The sequence below is a fragment of the Petaurus breviceps genome, unplaced genomic scaffold, assembly GCF_028583685.1.
Source record: "Petaurus breviceps papuanus isolate PSGF00001 unplaced genomic scaffold, PetGlider_PUasm1.0 90734, whole genome shotgun sequence".
NCBI lineage: Eukaryota > Metazoa > Chordata > Mammalia > Diprotodontia > Petauridae > Petaurus > Petaurus breviceps.
Genome location: NW_027187327.1, coordinates 853,581 through 872,284, shown reverse-complemented (window position 1 = coordinate 872,284; position 18,704 = coordinate 853,581). Strand labels below are relative to the sequence as shown.

The 18,704-nt window shown below is 37.3% G+C and overlaps 1 protein-coding gene across 1 annotated transcript in view; it reads right to left on the bottom strand.

The window, feature by feature from the left end:
- The window catches only part of IBTK (inhibitor of Bruton tyrosine kinase), an 86,949-nt gene extending 68,639 nt beyond the window's left edge, over positions 1–18,310 (bottom strand). The window contains exons 1-2 of the mRNA XM_069066951.1: positions 16,281–18,310; positions 4,665–5,383 (exon numbers count right to left, since the gene is read on the bottom strand). Of these exons, the coding sequence (XP_068923052.1) occupies positions 4,665–4,988 (324 nt within the window). The 5' untranslated portion in view covers positions 4,989–5,383; positions 16,281–18,310. The remainder of the gene's footprint in view (positions 1–4,664; positions 5,384–16,280) is intronic.
- Positions 18,311–18,704: the final 394 nt, after the last annotated feature.

The following is an 18,704-nucleotide window of genomic DNA, read 5'->3' as shown; positions in this document are numbered from 1 at the left end:
TTATTCCTTACATAGCAAAGAAGGCAGAATAGCAATTTTGTCCATAAAATACAAATGAAAATAAAGTATGATTCTTTACTTCATACATTTAAAATAAGTAACATTCACAAGACCTAAGAAAAATTAAAATAACTAATGTCAATTCTATTAAATTGAATATAAATTTATTAAGTACCTACTGTGTGCAACAGAGTGGCTCACACAACAAAAATACAACAGCTCATGCTCTCAAAGATTAAGATTTAGTTAAAGTTATTCCCAACTTAATACATTTTTGAGAAGTAAAAAAAGTTAAGAAATTTTTATGTAAGATATAAGAGTTCAAAATACATCTATAAAACTGGGCATAATATCCAACAGTCTCTCTGGACCATAGTTAAAAACCAGGAAGTAAGCAAAAAAGGATTCTCTGATCAATCAAAATAAATGTGATAAAGTCCATGCCCTGAAATAAAATGCACTTTACTCAAGGAAAAGCCCATCAAGCCTTGGAGACTTAGAGACTTCAAGAAGCTTCAGGAACTTCAACATGCTAACAAATCATGGAGCTCTAATTTCCTCAGTTTGAATACTCTCACCACAAATGCAGAGCACAACTTTTTAAAATCTAGAAGATTATTTAAGAGTTGCTGAGGCTGAAACTTAATCACCAACAATCAACCTGGTGAAGAGCTTCTCATGACTTAGTTAAGCTGCTCCTCTACAGTGGACATACACTCTATCACCAGGTCTAGCTGACCTTTTCAGTGTGGCAGGAACTACCAGAACTTCTGTTCAGAAGGAAAAACCTTCAAGACACCTGGGTCACCTCCATGATGCAATGAGGCATTAGAGTAGGACTTTAATGGGGGTAATTAGCAGTTCTTCATTCTTAATATTCTAACAAGGATCAAAGGTTGTCTAATTTTCAAAAATAAGAATTAACTAATCAGGATATTGTGGGGGAAGATTATTCCAGGAAAGCAAGAATGAAGTGAGAAGCTACAGAAGACATTGAGGGAAGATATAGAAAAGATTTGAAAAATCAAACACAAGAATTCAGAAAGTACAACAATACAGGCCAATTAGTTGAGGTACCATAAGCTCTTCACATCCCAGTAAGACCCAAAAGTATAACTGTAATACAATAAAGTAAAATAACCACTGTTCATAATGATAACTCTCAGTCTTCAACATGAAGAGTGGGCTACCCCTACTACAGAAACACAAGAAATAAGATGGACACATTTTTAATTATTTTCTGTTACTGCAGAGAGTCTTAATTATACTGACCAATGTACTGCTGCTATGGAAGGCCAATTTTCACTAAAAACTATTTTTTATAACTTCAACCCTATACCATAAATAATGCAAAACAAGAGTGAAAGCAGAAATTTTATTTTACTATTTAAATGTTATAAGACTAACTAAATTAAGTTTGTTAGTTGATCTCAATCAACTACATTCAGTGATGAAAGTAGCTATTATGGAATAAATATCTAGCATAAAGGTATAATTGAATGGACCATTAAACAACTCTAACTAGTCTCAATTTAAGAACTGTTTCTACTTAGTCTAACTAAATAAAAATCCACACATTTCATTTAATGGCACTTAAAAAAAATACTTCAAGTCTTAACGCTTTTTAAAAAATTATCATTTGCTCAATTCATCCAAAGTTTGGTCTATAAAAAAAGTACACAAGATATAAAGTAGAGAAACTATAGAAAAGCTTTGTTGTTCAAATGTGTCCAACTCTTTGCGACCTTGTATGGGGTTTTCTTGGCAAAAAATATTTGGAGCAGTTTGCCATTTTCTTCTCTAGCGGATTAAGGCAAACAGAGAGTGATTTGCCCAGGGTCACTTAGTTAGGTAGTATCTAAGGCTGAATTTGAACTCAGATCTTTCTGACTCCAGGTCCAGTACTCTATCCACTAAGCCACTTAGATGCCTAAAGAAAAGTATAAAAGAGAAAAAAGTTAGAAATTAAGAATAAAATTCAACAAGTACTTATTAAACACCTATGCACATGCATATGTGTGTGTGTGTGTGTGTGTGTGTAAAAGGCACTGGGTAGACAAACCCCAAAAAATGAAAGTCCCTTCCTTCAAGAATGTTGAGTTTGATCAAAGTAGAAGAAAAGGAGGCACAAAAACAACAAAAAAAAAGGCAGAAAATTGTGATAAAAGTAAAGGAAAAATACAGACAAAATATTCTAAGATAGTATTGTCAAACCTAAATATAAATGATTCCCTGAGGCCCACATAAATGACATAGAAGATGCCAAATTAACATTATCTATGCTGTATTTTTATTTATTTGGTTATTCATTTCCCAATTACATTTTAATCTGGAAAAAATCTCACTCTAGAGCTTTGTGGGCCCAAGTCTTGAGTCTGACCACTACTGTAAGAAAACCTTAAAAAAGAAAGAAAACCTAAAGAAAAGATGGATGTGGTCATATTACTTCCTTTAAGAAAGAAAAAAATTTCTACAACAAGGATAAGGGTAATGTGCATTCCGTGTATGGGTAGCAGTCTATACATGTTAACAGAAAAGTTAAGAATTCATAAAGGAAGTGATATAAAATAAAGCTAAAAAGGAGACTCTCAAATACCCCACTAAGGAGTCTGTACTCCTTAAAACAGGGACAATACAACTGTGATTTTGTACTCCTGACAACAGGGAGCAACTGAAGGTTTTTGATATGGATCTGGAAAAACAATGGGCACAGGAAAGCCAGGTAGAAGATTATAGTAGGCCAGATGAGAAGTGATAAAGGCCTAAACCAAGGTGGTAGCAGTTTAAGTACAGAGAAGAGGATGATCTAGAAAGGTATTGTGGAGACAAACATGACAGAACTTAGCAAAACAAGAACACCTAAAAAGTGAGAAGAGCTTCTTTGGAAGAATTGAGGTTTTGAAGGAAAAGGACTGAAACACTTAGCATTGGAAGGAGGGTGAAAAGAGTCGAACATGATTTTTAGATCTAAGCTGAGTTTCTTCCAAAAAAAATTAATTTTGGCAACAGGATATGATAGGTTCAAGGCAAAGTCAAAGATGACTCAGAGTTCTGACCCTGGGTGACAAGGGTAGTGTTGTTGCAAATGGAATTAGGAAAGCTGGGAAGAGGGGCAGTTTTAAGTGGCTATCAGAAGAGTAGGGGTAAAGATGAGTTCTTTTTTTGATATGTTAAGTGATGATGGTGGAAATATCCTGCAGCCTATGTAGAGTTCAGAGGCATCCTTTTCTGTAACACTTCCTCAAATAAACATACAAAATTCTCTTAAGCTATGAATAAAATCATTTCAAAGTTAAAAAGGATTTAGGCTATTAGTGTATATACATACACTATATGTATACATATATATGTATATACATAACACATACACAAATGATATATGGGAAAGTTTCTCATTTAACACCTTTTGTTCTGAAAGTTGGTTTATATAAAAGGTAGTTTATACAGGAATATGATTACAATTTTCTAATAAGGAACATTTTCTATTTTTGCTTTTTTAACCTAACATATAATGGCAACACTAGCATCATTAATTGTCCAGAAAGTTTTCCTTAAGATGAGGAATGGAAAAATTGTATTATCTTGATACAGATGTTGTGATGTGAGTACATGTTCCACAAGGACCAGCCCTTGTCTGAAACTATCACCTGGAGAGAGATTTGCTGAAACCGGAGTAAGAAATTACTATGTGTGTGTGTTTCTTTGTACAAAATAGCATCCACTGGGTAAGAATTTCCCAATATCAATTTGGGTTATATATTTCTTATTTTAAAACAGGCCAAGTCTAAACTCAAGCCCATTCTGCTATTCTTATACAAACTACTTTTTTTTTAAACTGGAAGGCAACTTTTACTGACACCATAGCTAGGTTCTCACACTATAAAGTACCATATAGCAGTACTACAGTCTCTAACCATCTAACAATATTCATATGGAAAATTTGCTCTGAAATCTCACTTACTCCCAACTCCTGCCTATTGCTAACTACCTACCAACTCATACAAGTGAGTTCATGTATTCACCATCACCCCTCACTTCTCTACCAGAAAACTCTGCAAGTAGGAAATAATCCAATAGCAGATATATACCTAGACAATCCTCAACATGTAAGCAAAGCAATTAGCCTTAGTCCTTCCCTTCTTAGAAGAGAATTTTCCTTTTTATAGGTTGGGAAACCCAAACTATACATCTAAGAAACAATTTAATGATCTATAAGATAAGAATAATACTACTCATCCCATAGGATTGTTTTTAAACTTTTTTTTCCCTTTGGAATGCTATAAAAACATGCTATTCATAACCTATAAATTGTGACTACCAACTTTGTGTTCATTGTTAAATAGAAGAGTTTTATTCCTAAACATTTCTTTTTATTGTCTTACTGTCAAAAACAATGGAAATAACAGTGATTTTAAAACTTAAGAGCTATTCTGTTTTCAGATATCTTTTAAAAATACTTATCAAAAATTTATTTTGGTATTATAAAAATATGTACTAGTCAAAAATGTGATATTTTACAATTATTCTTTTTTATGTAACCAATGATCTATAAATTAAAAACTACTTAAAATATTAGTACTATAATTAATGAAAATTTAATTAATCAAGATATATAACACACAATCATTTTTTAAAATAATTCTAATACAAATTAGGGCACTAACCTTCAAGAGTGACCAAACACAATCAATATGTCCATAAAAAATGCTTCTATGCAAAGCTGTCCATCCTGACTCCTTGTCTCTCACCAACAGATCCACTCCTTTAGTCTCTGCAAGCCAATCCAACACTCCTTTCTTTCCACACGATGAAACTAGGTGAAGAGCATTCCTTCCAAAGGCATCCTTGATAGTTGCAGCATTGTAACAGTAAGTAGAAAGAAAGGCCTTAATCTGGCCTTCATTCCCCCTTGTTACTACAGAAAGGATATCCAAAGCATGCTTCAGGGATCGACACTTTAAAGTACAGTCTGGCATAGAAGAACTCATCCTATTCTTTTTCACACTGTTTATACTCTCTTCAGAAGATTATTCATTAAAACTAGTCTTATTTATTTTTATTTAAATCAAAAAGAGAGAGCCAAAGCATCAGTACACTTTTTAGGTTGAACTATGCTGGGGATAGATGGTATTCCCAGAATTCAAATTTATTTCCCCAGGATAAAAATACAAAACTATGAATTGTTGTGCAATTTATTTTGGCACTTAAAAAAATTTAAGTATAAATATCTATAAAGTTTATATCAAATGCATATTATTAAAATAAAAAATTCTCCACTGTTCATAAATTATTCCAGGAGTCAAGCACCAAGAGGGAGTGGGGAGGGGAAATCCCCCTCCACACTGTCTAAATCCTTTCAAATATCCATAATTGCAAGGGAGACCTGAAAGAGAAGAACAGGAAAATAAGGTATAAATTTCTTTAAAATTTATAAAATTTCTAATAAAAGAAATATAGTTAAAAATTATTATCAGCCTCTAGTTAACAGTTTCAAGAAAAGTTATAGAATTATTTTCTCTAGTGGCTTACTTGTCTTACATAGTTTTGATCATAAAGAGACAAAGGTAGACTAGTTAAGATGCTCTTATTCAGTAGCCATACTAGGGATCACTCCCACCTAGCCAGCCACTATAAAGGAAGCTCTCATCCAAATAAGAATGTGAATAGCTAGGGTACACATAGAGATGGCTTCTTTTTGCTAATTTAAAATTTGTGTTACCACTTCTAGCAGGTAAACTCTCACTAGCTGAATTGTTCTGAAGTCAAATTCTATTCAACAAAGCTATTTTCATGTCACATAATCTCAATTATATAATTTAAAAATATGGGAAATACTATTTACTATTCATCTGAAATGCTATGGCATTGCAAGATACCAGTCTTCATACCCCTCACTCCATGTAAAAATTCTAATATCAAGCATATTATAAATTCTAAAGAATCAAATGCAGACAGCTTAATAACTGTTATACTCAGCATAGTATCATTTAACTTTCCTTCAGTAAATTCTACCCTTTTCTCAATGTTTTTGCTTTATATATGAACTTCAGGTTGTACACTAAGGTTAGACCACTTCTAATTCCCACTAACAGTTTTTTAAAGGTTTATCAATAATTTTAATCACAAATTACTACCTCCAAGAAAATTCAAATATATGAATACCTACATTAAGTCAGTTATGCTTTATACCCAAAACACTCATTCATTTTGCCTCACTTTGAACATATGAAATCATTTCCTATGCTCAGAAAAAAAACTAAAAATACTCTAGATCTGTATTTTCATTTCCCCCCAACAATTAGAAATGAGAAAATCCCTTAAGAATCTCTCCATTTCAAACACTAAAATATACATATGGTATAGTGGACAAGTCAGTATACCAGCGATCAGAAGGCCTGGCTTCTAGTCTCATTTCTATCACTGAGTAGTTGTATGACCTTAGGCAAATCACTTGTCGTCTTAGGAATTTCAGCTTCCTAATCTTCAATAAGAGGGTTGGCCAATGATTCATAAGGTTTATTAGAGCTCCCCTCTTCCTTTAAGATACCATCTTCTGTACGAAGGAAGCCATTGCAGATTTCCCCCAGCTGTTAATGTCTTCCCTTCTATAGTATCTTGTATCTGTGTATAAGCATTTATTAACTTTATATGTAATGCTGTATCTTCTCTCTCTCTCTCTCTCTCTCTCTCTCTCTCTCTCTCTCTCTCTCCCCCCCCCCGCCCTCTCCTAATTTTCCTGACCACTCTGCTAGCTCATCATCCATATGATACCCTCAAACAGAGGGTATTCTTCCTTAAGGTACTGTCTTAGGCTCTTTGCTCTTCTTCCTCCACACATTTTCTCTTGGCAAGGTCATTCCTTAGCTCCCACAGATTTAACTATCACATCCCAGAGCAACATGTCCAGTTCCAGTATTTCTCCTGAGCTTCCATCCCACATCACCAACTTCCTATTATACATTTCAAATCAGGCCCCAAAGTCACATTAAATTAAACATTTCCAAAATCAAACTCATAATCTTTTCCCAAAAACCTTCCTTTCTTCTAAACTTCCTTATTTTCTTTTAGACACCACTACCATCTTTCTGGTATCTCAGGGTTCATCAATTTAGCATTATCCTTGACTCCTCAGTCTCCCCTACTACATATATCAATTGCCAGACACTGTGCCAAGCACATGCAATCAGCTGCCAACTCTTTCACAACATCACTCTTGTCCAGGCCCTGCTCTCTACTTACCCAACTACTATCTTAGTTCAGGCCCTCATCATCTTGTCTAGATTATTGCAATAGAATCCTATTTGGTCTCCCTCCCTATTCTAGGTCATCCTATACACTACTGCCAAAGTATTTTTCCTAAAAAACTGATTTAACCATGTGATTTCTCTACTCAGATCAATTCTAGTGATATCCTATTGCCTCTAAGGATCAAATATAAACTCTTCTGCTTATTTTTTAAAGCCTTACACAACTTAGCTCCAATTTATCTTTCCAGCCTCACTGAACATTTCTTGTACTCTAGAATTCTGCAATCCAACCGAGTTCAGATCCTGCTTCATATACATAACAGCTGTGTGACCCTGGGCAAGTCACTTAATTTCTGTCCCAGCTTCCTCAACTGTAAAATGCGGATAACAGCACCTATCTTTCAGAACTGTTGTGAGGATCAAGTGAAATAATACAGAGTTTAATAAACAGCTGTTCCTTTCCCACTCTCCTCTGTTCCTCACACTCCATCTCTCATCTTCCTTCTTTTGCAGTAGCTGTCCCACATGCTTGGAATGCACTCCCTTCTTACCTTCTCTTTAGTGTCCCTTTATTTTCTTAAAGAAGCAGATCAATTATCATCTTTTTTATATGAAATATTTCTTGATTATTCCAACTTCTAGTGCTTTCACTCCTAAACTACCTTGTGTTTAACTACTTTATACATACAGCATTTTGTATTCACTTCAGATTTTTTGTCTACTTGTTGTCTCCCTCTGCTTGCCAAAGAGATTAATTCATTCTTCTTCCTTATAACCCAAGTACCTTACATAGTGCCTGCTACATAAAAGCCATTTCATAAATATTAACTGATTGATTGAATTCATATTGCTCTATTTACAACTTTATGCAAAAGCTAATTCTAAAAATTTTAATGGTAAATTTCTGTCTTCGTTCATTTTAAAAATAATAATAATAATAATACAATTAAAGTCAGAGCTAAAGGACTCTACCACTTGCTATTTATGTCACCTTAGGAAAAAAAGTCACTTAATCTCTCTGGACCTTGACTATACATTATCTCTAAATTCTCTTGTAGCTCTAAATTCTTTTATCTTAATAACCCTTCATTCTCTGCACATATCCAGACTATCACTTATAGAGCCAGAATAAGCCAATTTCTTAGTTCTATGGTTAAGAACAGCTCTCTGAGGGCCGGCTAAGTGGCACAGTGAATAGAGCACCAGCCTTGGAGTCAGGAGGACCTGAGTTCAAATTGGACCTCAGACATTTAACACAAGACCTAGCCATGTGACCTTGGGCAAGTCACTTAACCCCAATTGAGGAAGGAAGGAAGGAAGGAAGGAAGGAAGGAAGGAAGGAAGGAAGGAAGGAAGGAAGGAAGGAAGGAAGGAAGGAAGGAAGGAAAGAAGGAAGGAAGGAAGGAAGGAAGGAAGATCTTTGGAGTAAATTACTCACCAGAAATGACAACAGGGCAGTTGGATTCCACAAATGCAATACAGGCATTTGAATAAATTTTCACAACAAGCACGTTTTGGAAATATCTAACTTTCCAAAGAAGAAAAATGGTAAAATACTAATTTTATTTTACTACCTGGACTGAGAGGCAGAAAAAGCCCTCCAAACTTTCTCCAAAAGATTTAACTATAGATCTTGGAAGCCGATAAAAATACCTGGTAATGATGTCCAAATATGACCTGATCATTAAGAATCTGATTTATTAAATTCAATGACTCCCCATTTAATAAAATCCTTGGCTTTTTTGAGCCTCTAGCACCTCCTTCCTTGAACTCTGAAAAAGCACAGTATAATACAAACTGCATTTCATAGTGAGTCAGAGAACCTGGCTTTAAATCAGGACTCTATTACTTACTATCAATGTGACCTTGGGCAAATCACTTAGCCCTGTTTCCTCATTCTTAAAATGCATGTAGACTAGATGATCTCTAAATTCAACAAGTACTGTTCACATAAAGTATATACATTCTACAAGGTGGAACAAAATGTAAACATAAGAAATAAAAACGATATACAAAGCAAATATAAAGTAATTTCAGAGGGAGGGAAACACTAAGGGGAGAAGGGAGGTAAGAAGGAATTGTTTCAGGAAATTAGGAAGGGCTGTAAGAAGGAGGTAGTAGCACTTGAGTTGCAATTTGATATTAGGGCTTTCAAGAGGCAGAAATGAGGAGATGGGAAAGCCTGTACAAAGGGATGAAGAACTGTAAGTGGGTCTGTCTGACAGAAAACACAGGATGCATGAGAGGGAGTGATTGTGAAATCAGTCTAGGCTAGGGGTTCTTCACATTTTTTTGTCATGGATCCCTTTGGCACTCTGGTAAAGCCTATGTACCACTTCTCAAAATAATCTTTTTAATGCATAAAATATTTTAGATTAGAATGGAAACAGAAAATTAGTGAAAATAAAGATATCGTTTTTCCATCCAAGTTTACAAAACACTCTGAAATCTATCTATGGAAACTTTAGGGGTCTATAGACCACAGGCAAAGAACTGCTTAGTCCAGAAAGATAACCATATTCTTAAGTGTTTTAAATGCCAAAGAGGGATTTTATATTTTATCTAAGAACTGGAAATCACTGAAGTTCTTAAGCAGAGGAGTGTTATGAATAGACCTATACTCTAGGAATATCAACTTGGAAGTTATATGGAAGACAGGAGGGGAGGGGGCCTGAGACTGGAGTCAGGAAGACCAAATAGGAAGCTATCGAAATAGTCTAGGCAAAGGTGATGGAGGCCTGAACCAAGATGACTCTGAATGACCATATTCTCTTAATTTCCAAATCTGGCTCTTTTTTCTCAGTCCTCACCCTTCTTGACTTTTCTTCTATATTTAATATTGCTGACTATCCTCCTGGATACTTTATCTTTTCTGGCTTATCATGACATTATCCTCTCTTGGCTCTCCTCCTACCTGATTTCTCCTTTTCAAGTCTTCTTTACTGTATCATCATGCACATAATAACTTCCAACTGTGGATATTCTTCTAAGGCCCCTGACCTTTTCTCCCATTCCATGGATGGTTCCTAACCTTCTGGTCGTGTAATAAAATGCACAAAATAAATTACATCAGATTATGAAACCAATTTATGTTTAAATATAGTTGTGAAAATATTTTTAAAACAATTCACAAATTCTAGATTAAGAACCATTGTTCTACACTGTATCTCAATGCCTGTTCAGTTCCTATTGGTTTAATTATCATCTCTACAAAGATGATTCACAGATCTATAGATATAGCCTTAATCCCTCAGCACAAAAAGCTTTCTGGACATCTTGAACTGGATGTCCCATCTAAAACTCAACAGGTCCAAACTGAATTCATCTTTCTCCACTAATCCACTCCCCCTCAAAATTTCCCTAATAGCATCAAAGGCATCACCATTCTTTTAGCATCTCAAAGTTGGTAACCTTAATATTTACTCCCATTGTCTCCTTACTTTCCTTTGACCCATATGCCCAATCACTTGTCAAAGCTTGACATTTCTATCTTCACAACATTTCTCACATACATCTTTTCAGACAGCTACTACATTAGTTAAAGCTTTCATCACTTCTGGACTGAAATATTGCAACAGCCTCCCAATTGGTCTTCTTATTTCAAGTCAGCCCACTTCAATCCATCTTCCATATAGCTACCAAAATAATTCTCTTTAAGCACAGATCTGACTCCTCTTACTCAAACTCTAGTGGCTCCCTACTGACTCTCAGATAAAACATAAACTTTTGTTTATCTTCTGAATTGGTCACTTCTTTTCTTTTTATACACTCTATGATCTAGCAATACTGTTCTACTTGCTAATCTTTACATACACTATCCCTCAACTCCATGTGTTTTTACTGGCCATTTCCACATATCGGACTCATCAAATACCTCTTACTTTAAGACACAGCTCTAATATCACCATCAACATGAAACCTTTCCTTCAAGAGCCAGCACCCTCCTTTCTGAACCACCTTTTATTTAACAATTTTGCTTTTTATTTATTCTCTTTATATTTCATGTCTATATACTTACGTCTATTTGACTCCCCCATTAGAATTTAAATTCCTCAAGAGCAAGAATTGTTTTATTATTTGTATTTGTATCTGACAGTACCTAACATAGTATCTGCACAGATGCTTGTTGATTGAAAGTAGAGGGATGTAAGGACATTATAGAAGTATAATCTTAGTCAATGACAGGACACAGACTCAATAGTAAAATTTAAAGGGATCTAGTTCCCTGAAGACAGACATAAATTCTAGATCACAAGCAATCTATTTTCAGCTCTTTCCTTAATAGTTTTCTCCTTTGCCTCTAAGTTCAGTCTCTTGTATCTTTGAAAGAAAAAAAAAACTCCACTTTTTTAACCTACTGCTCTATATATTATCCTATTTGTCTCCCTCCTTCTATGCCCAAGTGTTTAAATTGGTCTGCATTTATCTGAATGATCCCTTTTCTGACACTAATGTGGGTTCTACCTATATACTCACCTTACTGAAATTATAAACTAGGTGTCAAACTCCCCAGCAAAACTACTGAGTGGTGCTGGAACCAGATTTTGGTCTGTTCCCATGTAATTAGGAAACATATAACCAGATGAATAAACATCCAATATAACACAGATAATGTTAATTTGTGGCTAAGTCTATATACCTTCAAAGATCCTCTATCTGAATTTGACTCACTGCTTCAGAAGTTTAACAGTAACTTCCTATTTGCTAAATAAGAATATCCCTCTCTACAATTTCTCTGCAGCAATTGCCATTGTTCTCTACCTGGTTAGTAGAGTTTAAGCAATGTAACATACTGTAAAACTGCTCTTTCCATTATCCTATCGTACTTTTCCCATTTCTGATTCATCTTTTTTCTCTATTTGACTGGCTCTTCTCCTTCCCACACCCCAAGTCTGGAGCTTTCCTCAAGGAAGGCTCAGTCATTGGCTTTCTAATGTAATCTCTACATTCTTTACTGTGGATACCTCCATCTACTCATAAGAAAATAAATCTTTGTCTTTAGTCTTGTCCTCTATTTTAAACTATGATCCCATTTCTTAAACTGCCTGGACATTTCCACTTGTTAGTCTCAATACCTAAAACTCAAAATGTCTAAGGATAGCCTTATAAATAGTATCATCTCTCACCCCTTAAGTCAGTACTTTGGAGTCTTTTTCTATATCAGGTACCAAGTTCAAGTAATTATTCCTTCCTGAGGCGGCAAGGTGGTGCAGGGAATAGAGCACAGGCCCTGGAGTTCATGAGGACCTGAGTTCAAATGTGGCCTCAAACACTTAACACAAAACTAGCCTTGTGACCTTGGGCAAGTCACTTAACCCCAGTTGCCCTAACTTCCCCCTCCAAAAAAAAAAATATTCCTTCCCAATGTTTTTCAAATTGTGTGTGTTCCTAACTTTCTATTACCACAGAAATCACCCTTCATTGCCTAAATCTATACCATTTCAAGAGCCTCTGGTCTCCCTGTCTCCAGTGTCTTCGAATTATAATTCATTAAGCATTATCAAGGCCAAAATAAAGCACCTGATTTCCTTAAAACACTGCTTAATCCTATCACTTCTCTCCTCAAAAACCTAAAAATGATAGTCCAAACTCCTTAGCATGATAGTCAAGGCACTACACAATATGTTTTTTTCCAACACAATATCTTAATATATACATAGAAGAATCTTTCACTCTGGCCATGCCAATTTACTACCAATCCCCAAAACATGCCTTCTATAGTTTTACTTCCAAGTCTTTATTTATTCCATGATTACTAGTCTGTAAAGCTTTCCTCACTCCTCTCCACCTAGTTAATTTGCTTCCATATTCTAAAACCCAACTCAAATACTACCTCCTTTATGAATCCTTCCCTGATCACTAGTAGAAACACAGTAATTTCTCCCTCTTCTGAGATTTCATCTCTGCGGTACACACATATACATACACACACACACACAATATATTATAAATATAATACTTATATATTACCTTGTGCCTCAAGTAAATTTAATCAAGGTAGACTGAGGTAGACTAAGAGCAAGACTTTATTTACAGGGGTAGCTAGGTGGCACAGTGAATAGAGCACTGGCCCTGGAGTCAGGAGGATCTGAGTTCAAATGTGACCTCAGACATTTAACACTTATTAGCCATGTGACCTTGGGCAAGTCACTTAACCCCAATTGTCCTCCAAAAAAAAAAGAAATCTTAAAAAAGATTTTATTTACAGTGATGTGTTTAACTGTTTACAAAGTTAATCATGCCTGGCAACCTCAGCAAAGTCAAGTTCCCCACTGAGGGGGAACCTCTTTATTAACACACAAAGAAGGGGTCTTGGTAGAGGTGAAAAAAGGGTGATAGGTGATAGGGTGTAGGGGTAGAGGAAGAACATTACAATTGGCTATACTGAGAAAGATGGGCTGGTATTCAGGTACAGCTCATCTCTGGCCTAACAATCAAGTAATGTTGGAACCCATCTGTATTTTGTGATCTTTGCTAGAGGCTCACAACTAACAGACCTGGTATCTCCTTGCAAATAAAAAGATACAGAGGTAAAGAAATAAAAACTCCCTTAATTATACAAAGACAGGAAAGGACTTATAACAAATCTTTTGAGGATAGTAATTTTGTGGGGTTAGGCAGATATCCATCAAGTATCCCAGGGAACACCAGCATGAGAGATAACAATTTTTCTATCAAACTAACTAGCTAAATTCTAAAGCTCAACTCAAGGATAGAAATGTTGCTTGAGCAATCATACAAAATAGGGCAGTAATACAGAATAGTTATCAGTTACAGAGTGGAATCAACTATAAAATGATACAGAAAATTTTAATTTCTCCAACTGTATTGGTATCTGTTTATGTGCTTTTCTTTTTTCTCCAACCAGAACCTAAATTCCCTAGGGTCTTAGGATCAGGAATTCTCATGTGCATTCCTCTTCCCCAACAACCCCTAAGACTATATATGATGCATAGCAGGTGTTAAATAAATGACAAATGATTACCAAAATGTTCTATAAATGCAAAATGTTATGTAGGTTTGTACAAGAGACAACATGGTATAGGGAAAAGTGTTGGATTTAGAATCAGAGTTACATATACTCTGTTTGGTGACCTCAAACAAGTAACTTAACCTCTTAGGGCCTCCATTTTCTTATTTGTAAAATGAAGGGTTAATTTAAAAAAAAGATCTCCAAGTTCTCTTCAAGCTCTAAATCTATTATCTTCATCTATAAAATTAGTTAACTTGGATAATCTTTAAGGAGACTTTCAGTTCTAACATTCTATGATTCTTAAATGAAATGACATCATGAATGAAATAATTAAATCACTAGCCAGAATTCAAAAACAATCTTTTTTTTGCAGCACTAAAACTCTTGTTCACATAAGGTTACAAAATTTATCTTTTATTTAAAAAAAAAAAAAGTTGTTCTGAGATTTTTCTCTTTACTATTTTATCAAAAGTTTCACTGCATTGTAGATAGGAGATTTATTCCAATTTATACCAGTACAATGCTGTTATTGTTCAATTATACTCGACTTGGTGTGACCTCATTTGGGATTTTCTTAGTAAAGATAATGAAGTTATTTGCCATTTCCTTCTCCAACTTATTTTACAGATGAAGAAACTGAAGCAAACAGGGTTAAGTGACTTGCCCAAGATCAAACAGCCAGTGACTAAAGCTAGATTTTAACTCAGGTCTTCCTGACTGGAGGCCTGTTTGAGGGTCATCCAAGTTTGACATGATCCACTGTACCACCTAGCTGCCCTACTAGCACAATACCCACATTCTAATTTGGATAATTTTTCCCAAGTTACTTTTAAGAGGAAACTTCACTGGATATGGCAGTTAATTTCTTCCATATAAACAGCAACAAAATTTGCCATTTATCCAAATTATTTTCAAAACAGAATACTGTCTTATTTTCTCATTCTACATGCTCTGTACCTAAAAGCTGTTTACTTCAACAACCTTATGAAAAGGGACATATACACAAAATAAGTACTTCAACCAACATTTATTCCAAACTGCTGGACGTATGTGATAAGCTTCTCTGCTCTTCTATGGAATGTGGTGCAAAGCCCAAAGTAGATTTTAATTTTCCAAGACTTTAACAATAAATTTTAAAAAAAATTAAACTAAAATGAGAATAACTAAAATAAAAATTAAAAACATTTGAGGTGTCAATACCAACACCAAAAAAGTACTTGGGCTTTTGAATTTGCACGCCATTCCGAAGTAGGGTAGAAACATAGTATATGAATAAAACAATGCGGGGAGGGAGGGAAAGTAGTCCAAGATAGTAGGGATTTGTGGTCTGGTGTAAATGCACACCCTTCGTTTTTTTTTGCTGCCATTCAAATTTTTAAGAGCATTAATTTGTGGATTAAAATAAATCGCACCTAAATCCTTCCTCAACCTCCGCTCTGGGGAATAGGAGAGCAAAAAGGTTTGCCCTGCTGCCAAAGTAGAAAGGAACCTTAAAATGAGACTGGTTTGAAAGTAAGTATAAAGTTCCCGTTTCCCCATTTCATCTGCTAGATTCATGCACAAGGAGGCTGTTTATTTTCCCCAAGTGTAGTCACTTCAAAAATTAAAAAATAAAATAAAAATGAACTAAAGCTCAATTCTGGAGCTTCAGCGTTCGAGCCCTATATTTATAGGACCCCAAGCATAACCACTTTTGCAGAGCCACATCATGTGACAACCAGGGTCCCGGTCGGTGAGACACAAGAGCCCCACAAGTGAGGGTGTAGGGATTAGGGAGGAAGTGGCCCAAGCCAAAGGTCACAGACTCAGGACGTAGCATCCACGGAGGCAGGTGGTGGGGCCACCACCACGTAACCCAACAGACCACTGATTTGCAGAGGGCCTAGCCCATTAGCCACCCCTCGCCGGGTCCTCAGATAAACACCCCTCGGGCGGGGCCTAACCCCCCCTCCCGCTCCCCCCACCCACACAAACACAAACACAAGGCTCGGCCTGATGGGGCGGGGTGGACCTCCCTACAGGGCTTGGGCTCGCCTCCCCGCCCCCTGGCCGCCCCTCACCAGTCGCTAGATAAAACAGCGCCGGCGGTCTCCACGGGGTCTGCACTCGGTGTACTGGGCACTCATCCTCAGTGACAACAGCAGGAGAACCCGAGAAGCGCCAGCAAAGCCGGTTCCCAGTGCCCTGTCCGAAGACTCCGGCGTTGGCCAACTGCGATGACCCTCAAACAGCAACCGGAGCCGACTAGGCGCTGAACGGGAGGAGAGAGGGAGACGGAGTAAAGTGGGTGGGACCCACCCTGGAACAAGACGGGCGCCGATAGGCTGCGGCTCACAGATACCTCTTGGGGATTGGTTGAGCGGCGGCCAGGGTTTCCCCCGGCCGCGGCCGTTTCCTTTACCCCTTACTTCCTCCAAGTCCACCTCGTGCCCCTCCCCCATAGGACTCCGAGCTGCCCTCGATTGACCCTGACCCTAACACCGGCCTGGAGGGTGAGATGGACTTAGGGAATCACAATGTAAGTTGGGGCCGAAGCGGCCCTAGAGGGACCGGCTCCCTGAGGGCCGCGCGCCCCTTTCGATTGTGCCCAGGACCAAGTCGCCAGGCTCTTCTGACAACCTCTGGGGTCGGCCAGCTCCCTTACACCGCTAGTGGAGCCGCAGGTGTGGACGCCGAAAACCGAATCTGGGCCCGGGAGGGGGAGGGGCGGGTGCCCACGTGGCGGGGGATTTGCTTCTTCCTCCCTCCCGGGAGCTTTTGCGCCACCTGAGCCCTGCTGCCCGACTGCGCACGGGTCACCCAAGGGCCACGGGCATCATCTTCCTGCACAGTCACGGTGCCGGTCTCTGGACACTGAAACGCCACCTGGCTAAGCCATGTGTCATTCCTTGGTTTGACCTGTCAGGAGAGGTGACCGCCTCCGCGGAGGCGGGATTTGGACTCGGGCCCTTCCATGACCAGTCAGTTGCCACGTTAGGGCTGATTGCTGTGCCCCGTCATAAGAGCTGAGAGCTAGAACTGGAAGGGACATCAAAGGCCATATGGTCCAATGCCGCCTCATTTTGCAGATGAGGAAACTGAGGCCATGGGCGATTAATTGACTTGGCCACAGTACTAGCTATAGAATGTGTTCTTAATATTTGCTTGTTGATTTAATAAGTACCCAAGGGTCCGAAGGTAGAATTTGAAACAAAGCCCTCTATCTCCAGCGTCCATAGATAGAATTTTGCCATGTCACCCACCACCTGCCAGTCAGGGTTTTGTTTCCCACTTACTACCATCTAATGTTGAGGATTTGAGAAAGGAGGAAAAATGACTAGGGATATTAGTTTCCACATCTAGGGATAATGGCTTACACACATTTCTCACCTTTTTTTTTCTTTGCCCCTTTTTTTTCCAATTGTTTTGTTCCATTCAATACCTGAACTAGGGTGGTGACTTGTGAAAAGACAGAAGGGGAGATATATTTATAGATATACATATACATATATATGTGTATATATGTGTGTGTATGTATATATATACATATATGAGAAATGTATTAGCAAGTTAGGAAAAGATAGTATGTAAAATGAAAGATGTAGAGATAATAATTTGATATTAAAAGAAAACTTTATTAATTGCCTGACACACAGACACTGGAATGTGTGACTGATTGATTACCTACCTACCTTTGCATCCTTGGGGAAATCACTCTTCCTGGGCTCCACTTCCCTCATCTGTAAAATGAGAGGTTTGCAACAGTTTTATTCATTCTCTTCTAAGCCCTCTTCAGTCTGACTTCTGATTTCATCACCTCATCATTCAGCTGAAACTGCTTTCTCCAGAATTGCCAATGATCTCTTACTTGCCAAATCTAATGGCCTTTTCTCAGTCCTCATCATTTTTGATCTCTGCTACACTATTGATCACCTTCTGAGTACTCTTTCCTCTAGTTGGGTTTTTTTTTTTAATAACATTGCTCTCTTTCCTGGTTCAACTCCTACAGTTTGATCTCTCCAGTATTCCCCTGGAATGTTCCAGGCCCCCTTTTCTTCATTCTCTATTCTATTCTACTTCACTTAGTGATCTCAGCTCCCATGTATTAAATTATCATCTCTATGTAAGTGATTCTAAGGTCTGTATATCCATCCCTAGTTTTTCTTCTGAGTTCTGGTCCTAAATTGCCAACTGCCTTTTGGACATTTCAAACTCAAGTCCAAAACAGACATCATTATCTTTCCCCTCCAAATTCTCACCTCTTTCAAACTTTAATACTACTGTCAAGGGAATCAGGCTCACAAACTTGAAGTCATCCTCACATATCCAGTCTGCTGTCAAGGTTTGTCATTTCTGCCTTAATGACATTTCTTATATATGACCCCTTCTTTCTGTTCCATTCACACAGTCACCATCCTAGTTCATGCCTTCATCACCTCTAGCCTGGAATATTGCATTAGCCTTCTAATTGGAAATGCAGTAACTCTTGTCCCATTCCACTCTAT